At 47.5% G+C, this 23,950-nt stretch overlaps 2 protein-coding genes across 8 annotated transcripts in view; one reads left to right on the plus strand and one right to left on the minus strand.

Moving 5' to 3' along the window:
* The window catches only part of LOC111848464 (E3 ubiquitin-protein ligase TRIM35-like), a 172,592-nt gene that overhangs the window by 20,323 nt on the left and 128,319 nt on the right, over positions 1 to 23,950 (plus strand). The gene's annotated exons all lie outside the window — the stretch shown is intronic.
* LOC111848341 (protein phosphatase 1B-like) lies at positions 427 to 8,638 on the minus strand. 3 transcript variants are annotated; one of them, XM_072703253.1, is made up of 6 exons: positions 8,384 to 8,638; positions 2,600 to 3,424; positions 2,321 to 2,438; positions 2,130 to 2,238; positions 1,964 to 2,018; positions 427 to 1,662 (listed from the first exon to the last, which is right to left on the minus strand). In XM_072703253.1, exons 2-6 carry the CDS (start codon positions 3,398 to 3,400, stop codon positions 1,411 to 1,413), a joined length of 1,335 nt encoding a protein of 444 aa, XP_072559354.1. In that variant the 5' UTR covers positions 3,401 to 3,424; positions 8,384 to 8,638; the 3' UTR covers positions 427 to 1,410. The 3 variants fall into 3 exon arrangements, with proteins under 3 accessions (XP_072559354.1, XP_072559355.1, XP_023676013.2); XM_072703254.1 differs by lacking the exon at positions 8,384 to 8,638 and adding an exon at positions 8,048 to 8,343; XM_023820245.2 differs by lacking the exon at positions 8,384 to 8,638 and adding an exon at positions 5,517 to 5,854.

Consider the following 23,950-nt stretch of genomic DNA (forward strand, 5'->3'; position numbering starts at 1 on the left):
CGCTCTGAGTGTGGAGCTCGCATGTTCACCCAGTGTGTGGAGCCTTTTCAGCAGATCGGCTGATTTCCTTATACCGTCCAAATACCTTAAGCTTAAGTGAACTGGAGTGCCTAAAGTGACCGTATGTGTGTGTGTGCACCCTGCTATGTGTGGTTGGTTCCTGTCTTGCAGCAATTGCAATGTTTATGTTATATATTAAACTATTACACGATGAATAGTCAGATTAATCAGATATCAATTATTAATATAATCGATAGCGACAGCCCTAATGCTAAGTGACCGCACTCCCTGTAGCGATGAGTTATCCTACTGCCATTGAGAACAGCATGGTCCCCTTACCCTCCCCGCTTCATGTTTAACACCAAGGCCCCCCCAGACCAGGAGAGGAACCAGGTATCGTACAGTTTAGAGATGGAGAAACCAAGCAGCACTTCTGTACACTTTATTACTCATCTGCACACATAAACAGAAACATCTCTATTTAAAACTTATCAAAAGGCTTTGGGTCGACACTGGGCCCCGCCCACGGATGTGACTCCGCCCACGGATGTGACCCCGCCCACGGATGTGACCCCGCCCAGTGGTGATAAGGAAACGCAGGCAAGCGCCACATGATGCCACCACCAAAGCATTCATACAATAAGACACTGCTGAAGAGAAGCTCCCCCTGTCCTCTCCGCTACCGAAAGGATGAAAGGCTTAGACGTCCGGCTAAGTGCTGCGAGAGCCCTCAGCACACGTCGGTGACGCCATCAAACTCCATTCTCTGAGATCCAGAGCAACCCAGGGGCTTTCCTAGGAATCCAGCTTTCGACTGGGGAATCCTCGCTGAAACCCCCTGTGTGATGAGAACAATCAGCACAGCGCTCACACTAATACTGACAGGTCCACACCGTCACAAGGGGCTTAAAAAATGACGCCAGCATGGATGCAGACAGAAACAGCTCCTGCCTGACACTCCTCATGGCTCATGTTCCCCAAAAAAGGTGCAAAATTCACACGGTCCCTAAGATCCCCTTCAGCGCCTCATTCAGGCTGATGGGGCAAGAGCCAGGGAGCCAGAGGTCACAGGACCCAAAGTATCCAGGCAGACTGTGTAACGTGGGGGAGGGGGTGTTCACAGACTGCCCAAACACAGCCATGCATGTCAAAAGTGTAACGAAATGTGTAACGCAGTGGCCAGGCTCCTGGAATGCCCCCAGAAGTCTCTGAAAATCAGGTAGTATAATGCTAATGCAGGAGACCCTCTTTGTGTTTTAATCAGTCACGGGTGGGGGGGGGGGGGCGGGTCTCCCAGAACCAGAAATGGAGTTTTTTGGCATCGCAAGAAGTGCCTGAGAGAAACCGCAGGGACGGCGACCAGCTGGCTCAGGGGGCGTTGGGCACGGCTGGAGTCTCAGAGGTCAGAGTTCATGCAGTGGGTGGGGCAGGAGCCTCTCCAGAACAGCCCCTCATATCCCCACCAGTCACAGACTCCGGCAAAGGAGCGGTGCCTTCTGGGTCACCTTCGTCGGGATTAGGGCTATCGCAGGGCTGGCAGAAGCTGGAGAGCGTCCCCTCCAGGACTTGCCGGTACTCGCCCCTGTGATTGATGCGAAACTGGCGCAGCACATCCAGCAGGTGGGTGGCTGCAGTGCCACCTCCCTCGGCGCCGTGGGAATCCTGAAGCGAGAGGCCAGAGTGAGGAGTGCAGGCTGCAGAGAGGCTGCTAATGCAGATGCAGGGAGCCTCAAGCTCGCAGGCTCCTCCCACCCCGGGAATTCCCCTCCGCAGCCTTTCACTTAATGACAGGGAAGTTCACTGCCAGGATGTTAATTTGCCAGGTTTTGGACAGTCTACTGCCCCCTGCTGGCCTGCCACTGCCCTGTACTGGGTAAGAGGCTGTAAAATGGATGGGTAGACATCTTGCCCACATGAAACTAGGGTCACAGGGGTCCTGGGGATGGAATGCATGCCCACTCACCACGTCTTCGCCATGGGGGTTCAGCCGGGTGTAGACCGCCTCAATGGTTCCGTGCCTGAGAAAACACCAGCAGATATCAGTTCAGAAGCCGGGTCTCCATTACAAAGTGTCTGCGAAACCTGCCAACATCAGCCAGTGCGTTTGTCATGGGGCGAGCGGCACCTACTTGCTAGCGAGACCGCCCCCTGGTGGCAGGTTGGGAATGGCCTCCGAAGCCAGGACACGCATCACCTCCGCCATGCTTGGGGTGCCGTTCTCCTCCATCTGCATGATTTCTGAGAAGACATTGGGCGCATGTGAGGAGCCCGTCTGGACGCCTTCAGAAGGCCGGCGAGGCCAAGGTGATGAGAGACGCACCTTCCACACGAGCCTCTAGGTGGCGGTCCAGCTCTGCCTCCTGCCGCACGGCCGCCTCGCTCACCTTGGGCCCGTTGGGGAAGCAGACCAGCACCACGCTCATGTTGTCCCGGCTCCCCTGCACAAAGGCACCATTTGTTCTCCGCATCCCCCGCAGACTTTCGCGTTTCTATACAGACTGGACTTCACGTTCGGCCAGATCATATTTAAATCAGAGTACAGAAAAGAAGCCCCAAAAAGCAGCCTCATCTCTCAGGCCGCTGCTTCTGGTGGCGGTACCTTGTGCAGGCAGGTGTCCAGCAGGCTGTTGCAGACCTCCTCCAGGTTGTCCTGCAGCTGCAGGCGCGAACGGATGAAGCTGCATGCATCCTCGTTGCTCATGACGTCCCAGATGCCATCGCAGGCCAGCAAGGAGAACTCATCATCCTCACTGCGCTCGACCTCGTACACCTCGGGCTCCGGCGACACCTGCTGCTCTGTGGGGCCTCGGCCGTTGGCGCACTTGTAGTCGAAGTCACCGAGGGCGCGGGACACGGCGAGCGAGCCGTTGACTCGCTGCACGGTGACGGAGCCGCCTGCCCTGACGATGCGCTCACACTCGACCGGGTCTGCCGGCTTGTGGTCACGTGTGGCCAGCTGTACCCTGCCGCCGCGGCACAGCACTGCCCGCGAATCACCGCAGTTGATGAAGTAGAGGCGGCGCGGAGACGCCAAGAGTGCCACGGCTGTAGAGCCGCTGCGGTCCGGGCAGCCGCGCATGTCCTCATCCACCCGCAGGAAGCCAGCGTGGATTGCGCTCCTGACCGCCGCGGGGTCGTCGCCACAGAAACTGGTGCCATCCACGATGGAGCCCAGCAGGTGCTGCGAGCAGTAGGTGGCGGTGCGCGAGCCGGCGTGCCCGTCGAAGACGGCGAAGAAGGACCAGGCGTCCAGGCTGCTTGGCAGCCCCAGCACGGCTGCATGCGCATCCTCCATCTCCACGCGCCAGCCCTGCATGCTGCTCAGGCCGTAGTGCAGGCTGTTACCCTCCCCGTGAGAGTTCTGCTTCTCCGTCTTTGGCTTGTCCAGGAAGGCCCCCATGGCTCCGGGCAGGAAGGAGGGGCTCTGTTCAGCATGGCCAGCAGCAAAAGAATACAATTAGAAGCAAGGAAAAGGCAAATCTGCTTGAAAACATGAGGCCATTTGGATGAGCTACCAGGCCCTAATCCATGAAGACACCAGGGCATCCCCCTTCCTCTGCTTAGGACGTCCTCACCATCTCACGCAAACACGTCATATTCCTACACAGTATAATGTAGGACCGGGACAGGGTCCGGGACCGGGACCGAGACTGGGACAGAGACAGAGACTGGGACAGAGATGGAAAGCCCCTCCCCACCACCCTGAAAACCCCCCTTGCCAAACCCCTTCACACGTATGTCAGATTTAACAGAGCCTCTGTCGCAGGCACTTCATGCCCGTTTCTGAACTGGCTAAACTGGGCACACTGGAGACTCTGCACGCAATGACCTGCATCACAGCCATACAGAAAGGGACACTGTGCCGTGTCACCAAATTCCCAGAAAATGCATCCAGCTAGAGCCAGGCAGCCAAGTTCAGAGCCAGGTCCATGTACAGTGTGCAGTCTGGTCAGTAGTTTCCACACTTTCGTAACCCTGGAGCCTCTATTTATACCCAGCAGCTCAGATTACAAGCAGAAACTGCTGCCCCAGTCACTCAGAACCATCTGGGAGATGCGCCCCAATCGTCTGTGTGCTCCCAGTGACATTGGGAGCCATTCCACTCATGAATGCGAAGTATACCTCAGAGCAATCCACGAGGGGAGGGGCTGGGAGCCTGTACTGGTGCAGACTAGACAGGTCTTAAAGTGTATGGGGACCACAACTGTATAACTGGGGAAAGTATGTACAGTGTAGGTGGCGCTGGCCAAAAGAATCTGTATTGCACTGTAATCAAGCTAACAAACCCGCACTTAATGCTGCCAGTTCATGTCATAGTAGGAAAGACACAGAAGACAGCAGAGTAAGGTATTTAACTCGAAATGCTCCATTTGAATACTCAGAAGAGTTTGGCAAAGAATATCTTAACTGAAACAATCGCTGATGCTAAACGCTAGTGCTAAAAATAAAGTAAGATGTTCTCTGCATGTTTGAAATCCATACTGTTATCTGAACCCAAAGGAGAGTTTAAACTACTATCCAAATGTCCGGTACAGTATTTTGAAATCCTTTCGACAAAATTAGTCAGGACCCCAACCTCCCTCAAGCTGCTCGGCAAACTTTAAGGCTAAGATTTCAAAATGATATGCGGGTACCTCCAAGCCTCCTCATATAGTTAGGCACCATAACTACTACAACAGCGGCTTATCTTCCTCTACACTTTCAGCTGTGAAAGTCCATGCTGCCCTCTACTGGAAATACCTAATCAATTACCTTGCACATACGCATGCGCTCGAACTCACCAATGTGTCCCAACAGACCCCCAGCTTATCCTTAACAAATAAAACCATCTTAGGGGCAAGTGCTTTGCTTTTGGTGTCCGGGTGTGTTTGAGAGACTCCCACCCAGCCCTCCTGACGTGAGCCCCCCAAAAGAATTAGCAGTGTGACTGCAAGCAAGGAGGCTTCAGCAAAATGAATGCTTACGAGATATTTATCCACCGACCAGCTAATTTAAACGATTTACGCCGTTAGGGTGACTGTGGCAGGGAAACCTTTCGGGGGATGGAATCCCACAGAGTGACAGCCTCATTTTGGCCCCGTAGTCTCATACATTTACACACAACTGCCGTTTTACTGTAAGCTGCCGTTTCTTGGCTGATTCCGAGGCTCTGGCTTGCTGGCATGTTAGTACAGGTTTAGCAATTTAGCCAGAAAAGAACCTGCAAGCAGGATTTACCACGACTCCCAGAACAGCCTGCTAGTCTGTTTATGTAGCCTGGCTGATTTCTCCTTAAGAGCTTTTTCCCCCATAAACTTCTACAAATATGAAGCCCCTAAGAAACTTTAGGCTACACCTACATTGTCTTTACAGTAATAATATTACACACACACACACACACATTAATCTCTCACATATGACAAGCTTCAAGTTACACTTACAGCATTAAGCATAAGTCCAAGGATGACAAACTCTGCCCCTCTAATGATTAAACCTGAGATATGTCACATCTATCAGAAGAAAGCAGAAAGACTTACATAACAGCACAGGCAAGGCAGATGTTATAGTTCTGTCCTAAAAGTAACTTGCATGTAAACACTTCTGAAGCGTGTACCCGCGGGAAAACGGCCGGGTCACATGACCACGCTTAAAACAACTTGTGAGCTTCGTGATCCCGGAACGCGCGCATCTCTTCTTGTACGCCGCCCTAAAAAAAGACGTCAGCATCTACAGAAAGGCAAAGAACGTGTCCGACATTCCTGCCACGCGCACGCCCTTCTCGCGTCACCGTGGCAACCAGTAAACATCACGAAAGATAAATGTCGTTGGTTACCCACACGATTCTATGGAAGCCCGTTTCCGCCACCGGAGAAAAAAAATTATATAAAATTTAAGTCGAAATTTCGACTTAGTTATCTCGAAATTTCGACTTAGTATGTCGAAATAACAAGATAACTAAGTCGAAATTTCGATAGTTATCTCGTTATTTCGAGATAGTTATCTTGTTATTTCGACATAACTAAGTCGAAATTTCGAGATACTATGTCGAAATAACAAGATAACTATCTCGAAATTTCGACTTAGTTATGTCGAAATAACAAGATAACTATCTCGAAATAACGAGATAACTATCGAAATTTCGACTTAGTATCTCGAAACAAGTTTCTAGTTTTAACTTTTCACGGAAGGTGGTGCGTTTTTAATGACAGAATCGTGTTGCCAGTATACTAGGGTGACCAGATAATCCATGTCAGGGAGGACACTCTGAGCTAGGACAGGAATTGTAAATTACCATTTCAATTAAACGGACTTGGATTTCACTTGAGCACCGAGTTCTTGCTGTGTGTTGATTGGTCAGTCTCCTATAAGCATGCATATGTCACTAATGCTAATGTAAAACAGCTGGATGAGTCTTTCAGTCAAGGAAACAAACCAGTCAAAGCACAAGAAGAGCTGAACTCTTTAGCCGAGCACAGGAGCCTTTTAATTTGGAAGTAGTTTGTAAAACCCGAAGTAGCTCAAAGTGTCCTCCCTGACATGGATTATCTGGTCACCCTACAGTATACAGACAAGGAAGCACACCGATTATTTTTGCGCTTCAAACCATTTCGTGATTTGTGCAAAATCGTGTTAATAGCTAATATTATAGGTGCTGTCAGCTGTAATGACATGGTGGTTTAGAATTTTGGGCTCATGGCGACTGATGCACACCCCTTTGTTTCCCAGATTGCTTTACGTACAAATTTTAATTAATTTCTGAATGTTTGAATTTATTAGCACTGAAACAAAATGAGACAGCCATGTCCTATGCAGTGTGCATGGATCAGGGGAACCTGGGGGACAATGGACACCCCTTGGATTTTCAAGATCACATTCTCTAAAACAGCTATTAATTAATACACTGTGTGCATATTACATGCCATAAGGGCAATGCACTAAAGGGTTAATTGCTCTGAAACAAAATGAGACAGTCATGTCCTATGAAGTGTGCCTTGATCAGTGGAGTCAGGGGGCAATGTACACCCCTTGGATTTTCAAGATCACTTTCTGTCTAACAGTTTAATTATCACATCATATCCATATTACATGCCATTGCTCCATTTCATACATATTGACAGTTAATTGATAACACAAATTAATCCATAAATAAGTTGTAAAGTGTGATTTAGGCAGTGCACCGTGGGACAAAGTAAATGTATCACAGCTGAATTGCTTGATTACGTGTTTCGTAATCGGTGTGCATCGTTGTCTGTGTACTGGACAACACGATTCTGTCATTAGAAACGCCCACCTTACTTCCGTGAAAAGTTATTAAAGCTAGAAACTTGTTTCGAGATACTAAGTCGCAATTGCGAGATATAAAGTTGCAATTGCGAGATATAAAGTCGGAATTGTGACTTACTAAGTCGCAATTGCGAGATTCCGTGGCTTATATATTTTTTTTACTACTTGGCGGAAACGGGCTTCCATACGATTCCTACTGCCAAAATACTGTTCGCAATTTCCCACTTTAAAGGTCAGATAGTCACAAGGAATTAATTACCACTTCTACTACTTATCTCGACTCAATTTTATGAGAAGATCCTCAAACGGATGTTACCACATAAACAAACAAATCCACACAAGAAACAAGCTTGGTTCTTCCAAGGTGTTAAAGAACCCATCCGGCAGTGAATGACGTAACAAAACTCAAAGTAAGTAAATAAGCAATACGGTTCCTTAGCGACCCCGCACCTTTCTGGACAGTAGCCAGAGGAGGGAAGCCGCCAGTCAGCCAGCCTCCACAGGCCGAGCAGCTGTGCTTCGAGAGGACAGCCCCCATCACGCTGCCACACAGGGAAGCAACAATAAACTCGGCAAAAAAAAAAAAACCCACGGGCATGGAATAACTCAGACAAAAATTGCCAAAACGTGCTCCCCTATTTATGTTAAGTCGACATCCTGGTTGCTAAGGAAAATTCGACACATTTACGAAAACGAAGCTTCAATAACATAAGGTATGGCCCCCAACTCCTTCCTGGGTATAAAGTTATCGGCTTATCTACAAAAAATAAAAAGTTACTGCGACCTGTTACTTTTCCGTCCCCCGTGATGTTGAGAAGAGGACAGACCCCCGGGGCGGTTGTTGAGGCCGCCTGCTCCGCTTCGGGGGGCCGTGAGGGGGAACTGTCTCACACCCCCAATATGACAGGAAACACGGGGCCGAACAGGAGCCCCGCATTAACGCAAAGCCCCGGCACGGCGTCCACAGCCACTGGACTCGGCCAGATATCTGCTCGCCGGTTAGCACAGGGTTAGCATCCCACTCTATGCCCCGAGCGACCGCCAGGTTTTAGTCCCGCCAACACAAACTGCTTCCGCCGGCTAAGCCTCAGTTAACCGGCAAAGGGCCGCAGCCACTTACGGTTTGGCGGTATAAACCTGGATTCCGAGGCGACGTCCGGGTGCTTCAAACTTCACAGGCTGCCCGCAGTGAACAACCCCTCTGAGTCATTGTTCGTGACTTCACAAGTTTAGTAATACATTTGCAGTGAGTCTCCGACAGACTTAGAGACACTTCAAAAAGGCGTTCAAACAAATTGCCCTCGTTCCGGAAGACACCGGAACGTTTAGCTAGCCTGCTAAGTAGTTAGCCAGTTAGCTATCACTCCGGTGTCTCAGAAAAGGGGAGGCGCTGAGCTTCGGGCTCTTAGCTGCTATTGGCTAAAACCTCTTGATTTGATTGGCTAGTTCACCTGACAGTCCATTTAACAGTATGTTTGTATAAACTATCATCATTCTTATTATTAGTGTTTTTTTTCTTTCTGATTTTTGTCATGTATTAATCTGAATACATAATATAATGTAAACAATCACAATTTGCCCTTGAAGCCAGCATTGGGTCCTGTGTTGAGCCCTGGCCTCTGCAATGGCAGACAAGAATGAGTAATCAGTGTTTTATTCAAAATGATCAAAATTAGTTACTCAAAATGATGCTACAGCAGGTCCCCTACTTATTTCTTATGTCCCTGAAGTTAATTTGGCCTCAAAAATGAAACATACCACTTTCCACGTGGGAGTTTCAATGGCTCCTACACTTAGAACTTTCCTTGACTTAAGTTTTAATTTTTAAAGAGAGAGAGGCTGGAGCGTTTATGTACCTCAATCAACCAGATGTCACTGGTTTCCATCGCCTCCTCCACCTCTCAGATTGCTAATGCCAGGCTGATAATCTCCTTTGCTAAGATTTCAATCTTGTCCTTTATCCTCTGCCTCTTCTGCACCTCTTCCTCTCTCAGTACAGCCAGTCTGGCCTCCTCTTCCTCTCTCAGGAACTGGTGGAACTCCTCACACTTCAGCTTAATCAGCTGCTCAACTGAGTTGTGCTTCACCCAGGAAAATAAAATACTAAGTAACAAATAGCCCTAAAATATTTCCAGTTGAAACCCAGAATTGTGGAAGTGCAAACATGCCAATGATTTGACCCTAATAACACAAAGTCTCTTAAAAGCATGCCGTTTGCACGTCCATGGCTAAACATCTTCATTTGTCCTTCAGTCCTTCCAGCTCCTCCTGCACCGGCTTCTGTGGTTTTGTCTCGATTACATCTGACCACTGTGACATCACACAATGGTAACCATAGTAACAGTCAATGCTGCTGAGTGCTTTTCTGCAGAACTGCTGCCAACTAATGATGGACAAAATGATGCGTCATGGGCCATTTGCTGTATTTTTTTGACCCCACTAGATGGCGCTCTTGGCCTGCTTTGGGGCATGCTTTGTGACCTTTTTTGAACAGAGACCACCTTCTATTGGGGTAAAAAAAAAAAAAAGCAAATGGTTCAAGAAGTGTAATTTCATGCATCAATATAGATGGGTAGATGGTTAAAGCAATACATCGTCACAATGTAATTTTAATCTAATTACAGGTTTATTTAATACATCCACCCATATTCTCACCACTTATCCTGGTCAATACGGCTGCGGTCAATCCCAGGCATCACAGCACACTGGGCTGCCCCCCACCCTGGCACATACACACACACTATTCAGAGATGCCAATCAGCCTGACTGCATGTATTTGGATGGAGGGGGAATCCACAGTACCCAGAGGAAATCCGTTACCCTTAGGGTGGGCTCAGCCCCTTGAAGATATATGGGACATCACACTCCCCCCCCCTCCCCATAATTACATTTGCAGAGAGGAGCAGGAATGGAATTCTTTTCTGGGTCTCTGGGGGATGCACCCCTGTTTCCATCCTTCCATCCATCTCTTCATTCTCTGTCCATCCTCAGATCAAACCCTCTCTCCATTCAGCCATCCATGCCTGACTTGCATTCTTCTAATACTTTTGTTTATGAGCTTAAGTGGAAACTTGCTGCAATGGTACAGATTCCGTCATGAGCTAATAACAAATACCCCCCCCCCCCCAAGCAAGCCCCCAAACTGGACACTTTGCCTGTCAGCATCTGTCTTTCAATGAAGGGATGAAATGAGTATTTTTTTACTGTTATGCTGCCAACAGTTTAATCAGGAATCAGAGCATGTAAGTCATGACCTTTATTTATAGCTTTATAATGGAAAAACACAAAGTGCCTTTGCTCAGATTTAGGAGTGAGGTTGTGGGGAAGAGAAGTTTGGAAGGTTATGCGATGTGTGGAGAGATATTGCAAAGGTATTCATTGAATCTGCTGTATTAAGTCAATCTTAATGTGCACACAGAACAAGAGATTCGCCAGTATGTTTTCTCTTTTGCATGGACTCAACATTTCTTATTAATTAGAATAAAACAGGGGTCTCCAACTCCGGTCCTGGAGAGCTACCGTCCAGTAGGTTTTCTATCCTACCCGGCTTCTGATGAGACACACCTGTTCTCAGGTAAATACCAGGAGCAGGTGTGGCTCATCAGAAGCCAGGTAGGATAGAAAACTTACTGGATAGTAGCTCTCAAGGACCGGAGTTGGTGACCTCTGGAATAAAACATATTGAAAAGGATCCCTCATCATGTGAAAAGTCTTCCATCTAAAACTATTCATTTTTTTAGGCCACTTAAAATGAATAAATTGTTTTACATGGCCGCCCGCCTCAATTTTTTGGTGCCGCCTCGATTTTTTAAATATTTTATATTTTTCAAAAAATCCGTTTTTTTCACCTCAAAAACTGTCAGAAATCGTCAATGTGCCAAATCCTGATATCCTGTGCACTGTGAGCAAGTAGTCTCTTGTAGGGTGGTCCAATAATAGTGACCCTCATGAAACAATGGAAGTGCTGTTGTTTTGCTATTGTCAGGAGGACGCTTTTATTGGGCCATTCTGTGGCAAGACCATTAAACACTTAGACTAGGCATTTGTTTTGAAGGTTTCTCTTTTCTTGTAATTGTTTGAACTGTTGAGAGTTTAAAATGTTGAGATACTGACAAATTAAAGTTTAATTTTCTAGTTTTAGTATATCTCTGTTGCCGATCGTCTTTTCGCTAAAAATATAAAATATAAAATATAAAATCCCCTACTTACCAATATTTTAGAAGTTTGAGTCATGTAAAACAATTTATTAATTTTAAGTGGCCTTATAAGAACCAGGATTTTAAAATTGGAAAATAATTTTATTTGATAAATATAACACTATCGCGCCAGGACTTTAATAACCTCATGCATACTTCATACGTTCATTTGTTTCTGAAAGAAGACAGAAACAAGCAGAAATGAACAAAGACAATGCATATAATTACCAGATGTATTCGTATGAGCTGAATACCTTAAACAAACTAACAAATAGTTTGTTCATGTGAACGATGAATCCTCTGATGAATCCAAGTGCAAGGTATGGTGTCCCGCAAGGCTCTGTCCTACGTCCACTACTGTTCACCTTATATGTGCAGCCCCTTGGTGATATTAATAGGAAACATAGTGTGAGTTTTCATTGTTATGCAGACGAACACAGAGCTGTTCTGTACAGTTCTGTTAAAACAGATGAACTTCCTCAGCTGTCAAGGATTGTGAATGTTTGGCTGAAGTTAGGAGGTGGGTGGCCAGTAACTTCCTTCTCTTCAATCCTGACGAAACACAGGTGTTACTACTGGGCCCGAGGACAGCTCAGGGTGTTGTTGAAATAAAGCTCGACAGTTGCCCAGCCAATGTAAACATAGTAGTTAAAAGCCTTGGTATCACTACCAACTTCTTGTCTCTGCATACTCACATAAATAACGTAGTTAAAACAGCTTTCTTCCATCTGAGGAATACTGCAAAACTCTGGTTAGGGTTAGGACTTCCTCTGCTGCTCCCTGGAGGACGGGCTCCCCCTTTGGGTCTGGTTAGGGTTAGGGCTTCCTCTGCTGCCCCCTGCAGGATGGGCTCCCCCTTTGGGTCTGGTTAGGGTTAGGGCTTCCTCTGCTGCCCCCTGGAGGACGGGCTCCCCCTTTGGGTCTGGTTAGGGTTAGGGCTTCCTCTGCTGCCCCCTGCAGGATGGGCTCCCCCTTTGGGTCTGGTTAGGGTTAGGGCTTCCTTTGCCGGCCCCTGGAGGATGGGCCCCCACTTTGAGTCTGGTTCCTCCCAAGGTTTCTTTCTTCTAGCAAGTTTGTCCTTGCCACTGTCACCTCTGGCTTACTCACTGGGGCTTTGTCAGGGGAAAATGTAAAGCACTTTGAGACAATGTAATGTTATGAAAATGTGCTATAAAAATTGAATTGAATTGCATTGAAATAAAATAGCTAAACTGACAAAAAGGGACACGTAAACATTAAATATGCTATTCATTGCTTCCTGTGGGACAAAAGTGCTCAGAAAGTAAAATTAAAGAAAGAATAAATCACTGCAAATAGGAATAACAAAGGGTGACTGGATGCAACCAGAAAATAATTCCCTCGCACCATATGAAAAGTTTTTCTGCCTAAGATTGCCTGAAAATGATCCTCAGGAAATTCCGGAAATCTTGGTCAAGCATTTTACCATATCCCCGCTCCCCTGAGAAATGCCATTGTTTCCTCTTCAGTGTGGTCCCCATTCAGAAGCAGTAGTCGATTTCTAATCATATGGCTGCTTTACTGAAGTGTAAACACAGAAAAATACTGCAAGATAAAGGTAAATATTGGAATTGGGCAAGCAGTGAAACTGCTAAAGTAACTGGCAGCTTGTTTGGCAGCATGTGACACATTTTTTCTAGTTCAGATGCTGAATGACAGAAAAGTGACATTCACAGAGTCATCTATGAGTAAAAATGTGACGTACATGACGTGCTGTGAGCTGGGAGAGAAGCCCTTTGACTGGTAGGTAAGATTCCAGTAGCTAGAGCTGTATATGTGCTCACATACCAGGCATGTTAATCACGGCACAAAGGACTGATTCAGCTTTTGCCAAAACCTCAGGGAACACCTAACGCAGTATAGTGAAACATAAACAAATCTTTAAAGCTATAAAAATGATTTTGCATGCTATGAACTGTGTGTTACAAGGTGGATTTTGAAACCAGTTTAAGCATTGTCACTATAGCTGGCCTCGTAAATTCTGAGTCCCTAATTAGAAATTTCAACTGGAATCCTCCCTCAAGTTGAAATTCCGGCCCGTGAACTCGGAGGAATCGACATGTCCCCGAGCTCAGAATTCAAGATGGCTGCATCCTTTCTCAACAGAAGTTAAAGTTGTAGTTTTATACCGGTTATTAACACTTACGTCTTATTTGTGGCTCGTTAAATCGGTCGTACACACAGTGCTGTGCAACCACTATCTGTGGACGTGTTGCTACACAAAATACTGCGTAATGTGTTGTTATCCACTGATATTGCTAACAACAGCTAACAATTAACTGGGCTAGAACTGGGGCCTTTATCATTAAATAAGATTTCTTGCTTAAGCAGAGAACTTATCGGATTTACGGTAGTCAGGCTAAAACTAAATTAAGATAAAGGCCATTTAAACTCGGGTAAATTAGATCCGACAAGTTATCCAGGTAAGCAAGAAATCCTGATCTTTGAAACAGGTATCTGGTATTGCTATCAATACCCTCAACCCCCAGCTCCCTGGGTGCCCCAACAAGACCCTCAACCCCCAGCTCCCTGGGCGCCCCAACAAGACCCTCAACCCCCAGCTCCCTGGGCGCCCCAGCAAGGCCCTTAACCCCCAGCTCCCTGGGCGCCCCAGCAAGGCCCTCAACCCCCAGCTCCCTGGGCGCCCCAGCAAGGCCCTTAACCCCCAGCTCCCTGGGCGCCCCAGCAGGTGGCTGCCCTTCGCAGACAGCTTACTCTACAAAGCACAAGTTGAGGGAGGCGTAAAGACAATTTCCCCACGGGGATCAATAAAGTATCAATTATTATTATTATTAAATGGCTTTCCGACTCTCTGTACTGGAACGCTGTTAAGTTATGTGTGACGTCATTCCCAGTTCCGAGTTCCAACCTCTGAGGCAAATGGAACACAGCAGTAGTGCCAATGCCTTCTGTGATTGGCCGGCATCTTGTGCAGGGATGCACTCTGCCCCCTGAGCAGGATTCCAGGTCCCCTCGGACCCAGTACTGGATAAGTTCCATCCAGAGACACCACTAGAGTTCTAAATTTTTTAGGACCCCTGCCACTTAAAGGCCCTCAGAATCATCCTAAGTGATCCCCCCCCCCCCTGGTTCCAGCTCTTCCATTCTTATCGACAGCTGGAAATGAGAAGAGCTTAGGATACGATGCTGTTCCTCCTTTTCGGCACTAGGGGTCACCCTTTCCCCACTAGCGGCTGTGTTTTTTTTTTTGTTATTGTTTGGTCTGGCAAGCAGTCAGCTGCTGAATAACTGGTGATTTAGTGCTGTTTGTTTAAAGACAGCAGCCTTTCACAAGCTGCTATATGATCTGGCTGAAACATAAAAACAGCAATGAGGCAGCTTTTAGCTATTTTGCTGCAAAACTATGAATCACACACCAGAAAAGGAGGGTCACACCGTACTTTTAAAAAGTTATTGAAAACGCATCTTATTCTCTTGGCATTTTAATCAGCTTGCAGTGTTTTAGTATATTCCATTTTATTACCTATTACTTTTTACTTCACTGTTCTGTTGTTAAATCCGTATCGTATATTATAACATATGATACTAATTATTTCCAGTTTTTACCAGCTTATATAAGCTTTTGTATCTTTTGTCCTTTTCATTCCTTTATATGTGATGTATTGTATTCCTATTTATTTATTCATTTTTTATTGTATTTTTATTTATTTATTTAAGATTAATTCCTTCTTTCTACATCTTCTTTGACATATACGTTACTTGCATATTTTATTCAGTTATTCCATCTTCTGTATTTATTTTAATCCCATACACTGTCAGAAGCTCTGGTACAGTTTTGTACCTCAAGGTACAAACAACGTTAATGTACCTCAATGGTACAAAAAATGTTTGTCATAGTCCATTTCTGTACCTTACATTAATAAAATTCTGAGGATAAGGCAAACAGTCTGTAAGTCCGTCTCAGGCACAACTCAAATGACATCAGCTTAGGACCACTTTATAACTCGGGGTGGGATCGAAGTTTTCACTTGTCACATCAATGCGCAGATCCACGCTGTATACGTATCATCCATATTATAACGCAATGTAAAATTGTTCCAATTTAATACAAGAACCTAACAATTGATCATTCAGAAATGTGGCGCTCAGGAGCATGCTTACACTGACATACCGGCAATATACACTATCCTTTATCTATACCACAGGAGCATGCTTACACTGACATACCGGCAATATACACTATCCTTTATCTATACCACAGGAGCATGCTTACACTGACATACCGGCAATATACACTATCCTTTATCTATACCACAGGAGCATGCTTACACTGACATACCGGCAATATACACTATCCTTTATCTATACCACAGGAGCATGCTTACACTGACATACCGGCAATATACACTATCCTTTATCTATACCACAGGAGCATGCTTACACTGACATACCGGCAATATACACTATCCATTATCTATACCGCTTTATCCATCTGGGTCTTACCAAAAATATTTGGACACCCCTCCAAATCATTGAATTCAGGTGTCCCAATATTTTTGGTAATATAGTGTATCTAACCATTTTGACTGTCATGCTTAATACTTTTCATTTTGGTGGCACTGAGGAACAATTTTACATTGTGTTATGATATGGATGATACGTGCGCATTGATGTGACAGGTGATTAATCGCAATGCGCGTAGAGCCGCAGAGTGATGTAATGTATGTGTATGGCTGATACCCAGTAAAAATCTGTGTTACCTGAACGTTGGTATTTTGTAGTGATTATCATGTTGTGAAAGTGCACAAACACAAAACCGATGAGTATAGATAATTGATAGTGTATATTGCCCATTGATGTGACAGGTGAAAACTACGATTGCGTTGCGGAACCTGAAAATATTAACCTATTTCAAAGATATTTTGCACGTTTAATAACGAGGTCCAGTGACAACTTTTCCGCACTAGTGGAAATTTTGATTTTTTTTCACCCCACCCTACTGTCTGTGCTCCCCGTCTGCGGATCGAGCTTCCTGAAGACCTGATCGAGGTTCGCTACAAACTGTCGGCTCATTTAAATCAGGGCTTAAAACATTAGTTTGCTGCAGCTTTTCAACAAATTAAATCAATTTAGTCATTCACTGTTACTACAATGTAACTTCTTTTTATTTAACTATATTTATTTCTTTGTTTGCTTTTTACGCTCTTCGCTTGTCTTTTAAATGTGATTTGAATGCCTTTTATTGAAATGTATTCTTCAGCCTTTGTAAAGCACTTTGAACTGCCTTGCGTCTGAATTGCTGTATAAATAAACTTAGGCCTACCTTGGCTAAGAATGTACCTACGGTACAGCAGACATATGAGAGAAAAGCCCCAGTGACAAGTAACTACCTTCAAAGCTACAAATGGGTATGTTTTCTGATAGTGTGTGAAGCACTTTGAGCTGCATTTCATGTATGAAAGGTTCCATATAAAGAATGATTATTTGACATCGTTACCCCCTTGAGGTGTTTGAGAAGCAGATTCTGTCTCAGGTTGCCTTTGTGTGACCCTCGCTTATCCCACCTCTCTTTCACACGCGGCGACAGGATCCCTGAGCAAGTCTCTCAGCTCCGTGGCACTAAGGGCTGACTAAACCACAGTGCCCTGCGTTAGTGATGTCAGTGTCCAGCAGGACATTCCTGGACGCAGGGATCCTGCTGCCCTGGAGCCCATCCTATGTCCGCCCCCCCCCCCCCCCCCCCCCCCAGCCGACACACTCATCCTTGAGGCGTGGTGACCCGGAGTGGAATTCCCCTAAGTCACCATGGCGTCCCGTCCACGAATAGGAGCTGCCCTGTAAGTCACACCGACCGCCCCTGCGGTTCTTCGGCGGGCAGCCAGCCTGCTTGTTACAGCTGCCTCACTGCCCTCCAAAGCCCCGGCGCTTGGGAAGTGCGACGGAAGCCAGACTTCCAGACCTCTTTTTTTTCCTCTCGTCTTTTTCGGTTGTGGTTTCTATTTTTTCCACTTGTTTTTTTTTTTTTTTTACCTGTTTTTTCACCCTAAATGTAACGACAATCTCATGTTCATGTGTAAAGTGTAATTTGTGTCCTGCCAGTCTGTGATAATTGCAGTCCTACATAAAAACAAATGGGCCCTTTCTCCTGCACGGAGCCTCATTGCCATGAAAACGGTTATTAAAAGTGCAGGATTTGACCAGTCATTGTGTGGAGAACGTGACCCTTCTCAGCCCTCATGGACAGCGGCCATTTCCACCTGCCGCGTCACGCGTTCGGACGCCAGTGCATCGTGCTGACTTAGCGGGCAGCACCCCCGCCTCGCCGCTCCGGCTTGGCGTTCCGTTTCCATCTCTGAGTTTGCTTTTTTTCTCTGAGGCCCAAACCTTCCCTTAACTTGATTGCATGTGTGGCCTGGGATGAACTAGCATCCTGTGCAGGGTTTGCCCCACTTTGTCATTCCATGATTGTCTGTTAGCAAATTTGTCTGATTGCCGTAGAATCTGTTAGCGGCCTGATGCTTCTGGCGTCTGTTAGCAACCTCGTCCAGTTGTTGTAGAATCTGTTAGCGGCCTGATGCTTCTGGCGTCTGTTAGCAACCTCGTCCAGTTGTTGTAGAATCTGTTAGCGGCCTGATGCTTCTGGCGTCTGTTAGCAACCTCGTCCAGTTGTTGTAGAATCTGTTAGCGGCCTGACCTTGGTGGCTCAGCACTGCACTAGCTGCTTGCTAACACATTAGTGACCTGGCTGCCCACATGTAAGTAATTTGTTTGTCTGCACAAATGTTAGCAATCAAACATCTGCTTCTCCCACACAAACTACTGTATCCAGTTCATATATAATTGTTTGCAGTAAGTCACGCCGCACAATATAATGCATCTGCCTTGTTAGAAATGCTGCTCTTCATGGTTTTAATCTAGTTGCAGCCGTGATGCCAAGTTGACCAATCAGCAACTGGAAATCAAATTGGCTTATCCAATTACAACCTTGCTATCAAGATGCCATGTCCAATCACATTTGTTTTCCTGCTGAATGACAATGATTTAAGGCATTTTTGAGACCTGAGTGACGTTTACCTGCCTGCTCTTGGGGCTACTGCCTGCTGTTATTGATCCCTGTGGTCTTTCCCTCCTAAACCCCAGCTGGTGTCACCATTTCACAGGCAGTGGTTTTATTGGCAGAGAGACAACACAATAAAACATCCACTGACAGTGTGAGCTACAAAGGTTTCTCACCAATATTTGGTCTCGTACCCCTTGATCTGCTCCTTTGCAGACTCATAATCGGACCTCAGATCTTATTTGAGAGCTCCTAGTAAAATCATTTACAGGGTTTAAAAAAACACGAACATGACGGGTTCTGTAGGACACGGGTCAGCCTGGGATCAGCTGGATGCCATCAGTGTGAGAGGAGACGCCAGGGGGAGTCTGCTGTCCAAGGGCATGAAACCATGGCATAAGGAATCTGTGCACTGGTGGCTCAGTCCAGCTGGTGCATGTTGGCTTCTTGTTTGGGTCGTGTTGTTGTATCTCCAATGTCCAGGTACAGTCCCTTATCCTGGTTCTCTCTGGTCATATTATCATATATCAAAGTTGTGGTAGGGTTCCTGCAAACAGGGTCTGTTGAGAACCTCAGACCAAAGCAGCTCTTCCAAGGTTTGAGACCTGGCATCGGCGAACCAGGCATCCTGGCAAACAGAACAGTCCTGTTTTTGGGTCTCTGGAGACGAGCTCAGTGAAGAAGAGAGCGGCAGCTCTTCTCTGGAAAGCACACGCGTGTTTGAGTCATAAGAGGTTCTTGCCAGTAGTCAGCTTGCTGGGGACACCCTCATACATCCCACTCGACACAGCAAACCACTGAAATGGATTCATCCAATGGTTTAAAAACGGAAACAAACCCAGCAAAAAATGGCCTTGGAGAGCTTGAATTCATTCTGGGATTAATTAGAGGTAATTAAATGTGAACTGGGTTTTGTGGATGCCGGCATCCGCCTCATTACAGGCTGTTGCAACTTCTTGGGTTTTCAGTGTTCCAGAAGTTTCTTCAGATTTATGCACCGCTCTGCTATCCCGGGATCCATATGCATTGGTGCTGGCCTTGGATTTACGATACTTCCGTGCTATTTTTAGGCGCATTTACTTCAGTGGGTTTTCCTTTTTTCTTCGGCCGTCTTCAATGTGTGTCTTTCCCAGACAGAAAGTAAACACCAGCTGAAGCTTTCTGCTGGGAGCTGTGTGAAGCTGACGGGCCTCACAAGCACTCAGCGTTTGTACATCAAAGACAGGACGCTGGAGGTGTTACTCTCACCGGGGAGAGGGTGACAGGATCGACGGCTTGGGGCTGTTAGTGACGTCATTATCCTGTTGTCAGGGAAATGTCCCCCAGCCTTTTATCTCTCGAGTTTTTGTTTCTCAGTTCTCTTGGGAGGAGAAATGTTTTGGCATATCAAATTTTGCACCCCCAACCCCCAGCTTCTGATGTCAGGTCACTTAACCTGCTCAGCTGAATCCAGAGTTTACTTCTGTGTTCATGTTTCAGCTGTTTCCTTGCCTAGACGATGCCGCTGAGGGCGTGACATGTGGGGGACAGTCACCGCAGTGCAACACAAGCCCTCGACAGAGGAAAAATGATCAGTAACATGAATACAGACAGATCTGGGGGGGGGGAGAGAGAGAGAGAGAGAGAGAGAGAAAGAGAGATAGCTGCTCGTTTCTGCTTCTGTGAACGCGCTTGGCGCTTAGGCCTTGACTGGCTGTGTGCTAAGCTCGGCAGCTGGGGTGTGTCGCTTTAGGGTGAGGCGGTGGCCACATTGTGTCATGGTACTTTGTCATAGTTGGCTGCAGAGGGACCCTCAGTGACTTACGAATGTAAGATGCGAGTCATTAATTTTAGGGCATGTGTGGCTGTGTGGGTTAGGACTCCAGTGCCTGTGATCGGAAGGGCGCCGGTTCAGATCCCAGTGTCGACAGAGTGAGGCCATCATTGGGGCCCTGAGCAAGACCCTAATCCGCCAAATGCTCCAGGGACGGGCTGACCCTGCTCTTACACATGGACATCACTTCAGATAAATTAGTATAGCTGTATGTCAATGACAGGTTTCTAGGATTCCTTCAGTCCGCCCCCTGGTGGTACCCTGTGGACACAGTGGTCACACAGGCCCGCCAGTGAGGCCCAGTGAGGCTCCGGTTCCCACAGTGCCACTCTGCAGGAACACAGTGATCTGGGGGGGGGAGGGGAGGGGAGGCTGGTGTTTGCGGACAGAGCCGTGGGTCAGGTGAGTGTGTACGCCGGCTTGTGTGCGCTGCCCGCTGGGTGCGGCCTTGTCTGCAGGGGGGTGCCCGTGGCGGTGCCCCCCCCAGGCCAGGATTTAATGAAAGGCCTCCACACTGCAGCTGTGGCTGTGAAGGCAGGTTTGAACTCTACTGCCCCAGCTGTGTAAAAAAAAAACAAAAAAAAAACAGGAAAACAAATCTGGGGGAGGGGAGGCGATTGCATCATTAGGGATGTTGTTTTCATCTTAAAATAAAACACTTTTGACATATTACCCATGTTTTGGGTAATTAGTGTAATTCACTTCTTATGACTCATGCACAGAAAGCCTCATTTTTCATATAAATTTTTTTTAAGTCGCTTGGCTACAAAAACAAAAAAAAAATACATACGCTCTGCTCATTTTGAAAGAGTAGATTTCTACTCTCATATCCTCTTCCTTCTTTCACTTCTCCAAACACGTTTGCTTGCAGACGAGCTGCGTGTGTTTTCTGTCTCGGTAAAGTCCCGGCCTCGGTCGGCATGCCGACAGCACGTTTGATGTCACAATGCGCCTCAGTTCTGACTCAGTCACACGTGATGCCACTTACTTGGCCTGCGGTGAGCCCGTGACGGACACACCCACGTCTCTGAGACGGGCAGGCGCAGGGTACGTGCGATGACACCCGAACCCAGAACTCCGAAATTGACGCTGACCCCGCAGGAGGATAAGCTTTGGGCTACCGTCTGTCAAACCCAATACCAATCTTGTGGCCCCAAAGCAGAATCACTGGGCTCGTCTCTGCCCACAGATGGAATGCTGATTTCTCACAAAAGCCAGAGCCTGTCCATCTGTGGAGGCGCGGACACTGTCCTGCGTGTCTTTGGCAGGACAAAATGTTTGAGGGGAAAGTCAGGGATAAACAGAAAGAGACAGAGGCAGGCACCCCAGTCCGGAATAACCCGCTGTCCCTTCCAGGGCTCCGCCCTCCCCCATTTTGCTCGTATGGGCTGGATTTGGGGTCTGAGGCAGTGAGATCTGTCAGAGTGGGCTGTGTGTCACCGTGACACGGCTCTGCAGCTGGAGCCGCGAGGGAGCCACACCCTGGGCCTCCGAAACAGGAAGTGGAGGTTAAATTGAGCCTGGGCGAGGCAGCGTGAGAGGAGCGTCGAGGAGAGGACAAGCGGAAACCACACGCGTGCCTGGGGCTGCTCTGGGCCACGGGGAGGCCCAGCAGGTGTGCCCCCCCCCCTTACTGGGGCGCGCCAGCAGAACAGGGCTGTCTGGGTCTTCCCTAGGGCTGGGGGGGGGGGGGTCAGGCAGTTACAGCCCATCTTGACTGTTTTCCAGCACGCCCGCCCCCCCGAGTGATGTTCTCTGTTTTCAGCCCCCAGAGGAAGCTTGGCATGAGCTGTGACCCCCCTCCACGCGAATGCAGGCCAAATGCTCCCAAGCGCTGATTCCTACCCACAATGCAGTGCGTGCCATGCCAGGACAGACACGAGAACTTATTCTCACTTCCTAATGCAATCAGTCCCATTTCCTCAAAGCCAGATTTAATCTTGACTACTGTATTTCATTTTACGTTTTCCAGTTTAAACTCACGCTCAGCTTTATCAGCAGAGACCCAGTTCATCAGGCCGTAAAACATGAAGCATATTGGCAGTTTCAGTGGCGTCTGAGTGATTCCAACAGCCAGTTGGAGGCTGGCTGAGACCCAGGCAGACATGTGACTGCAGGAGCTGGTCTGGGAACTGAAGGTCCGGGCAGGAAGCGACAGAGGCCCGTCTCTGCTGGGTCAGAGGCGCAGACTGTAGTCTGGTGGGGGGGAGGTGGGCAGGTTTTTGATCTTGTGGAAAAGAAAAGTGTCGAGACGACACCCACAGCCTTTGAAATGCAGATGGGACAATGGAGGGGAGAGGAGGGGAGGGGGGCTTAAAGATTTCAAGCCATCAGTGTTGGGGGGGGCAGGGGTGTCCTTTCATTCCTCACCTGTCACTCATATACAGTATTATCAGTTAAATCTTAGTAAGATTAACTCACAGGGGGAAATTCTGGTGCATACAGCAGCAGGAACACAGTGCACAGACCAGCACACACATAGGGGCACACAGACAAGGTGCAGAGACAGCACACACAGTGCAGATAAAGTGAACACAGTGCACAGACCAGCACACACATAGGGGCACACAGACAAGGTGCAGAGACAGCACACACAGTGCAGATAAAGTGAACACAGTGCACAGACCAGCACACACATAGGGGCACACAGACAAGGTGCAGAGACAGCACGCACAGTGCAGATAAAGTGAACACAGTGCACAGACCAGCATACACATAGGGGCACACAGACAAGGTGCAGAGACAGCACACACAGTGCAGATAAAGTGAACACAGTGCACAGACCAGCACACACATAGGGGCACACAGACAAGGTGCAGAGACAGCACACACAGTGCAGATAAAGTGAACACAGTGCACAGACCAGCACACACATAGGGGCACACAGACAAGGTGCAGAGGCAGCACACACAGTGCAGATAAAGTGAACACAGTGCACAGACCAGCACACACATAGGGGCACACAGACAAGGTGCAGAGACAGCACGCACAGTGCAGATAAAGTGAACACAGTGCACAGACCAGCACACACATAGGGGCACACAGACAAGGTGCAGAGACAGCACGCACAGTGCAGATAAAGTGAACACAGTGCACAGACCAGCACACACATAGGGGCACACAGACAAGGTGCAGAGACAGCACGCACAGTGCAGATAAAGTGAACACAGTGCACAGACCAGCACACACATAGGGGCACACAGACAAGGTGCAGAGACAGCACGCACAGTGCAGATAAAGTGAACACAGTGCACAGACCAGCACACACATAGGGGCACACAGACAAGGTGCAGAGACAGCACGCACAGTGCAGATAAAGTGAACACAGTGCACAGACCAGCACACACATAGGGGCACACAGACAAGGTGCAGAGACAGCACACACAGTGCAGATAAAGTGAACACAGTGCACAGACCAGCATACACATAGGGGCACACAGACAAGGTGCAGAGACAGCACACACAGTGCAGATAAAGTGAACACAGTGCACAGACCAGCATACACATAGGGGCACACAGACAAGGTGCAGAGACAGCACACACAGTGCAGATAAAGTGAACACAGTGCACAGACCAGCATACACATAGGGGCACACAGACAAGGTGCAGAGACAGCACACACAGTGCAGATAAAGTGAACAC

The sequence above is a fragment of the Paramormyrops kingsleyae genome, chromosome 20, assembly GCF_048594095.1.
Source record: "Paramormyrops kingsleyae isolate MSU_618 chromosome 20, PKINGS_0.4, whole genome shotgun sequence".
NCBI classification, from domain to species: Eukaryota; Metazoa; Chordata; class Actinopteri; order Osteoglossiformes; family Mormyridae; genus Paramormyrops; species Paramormyrops kingsleyae.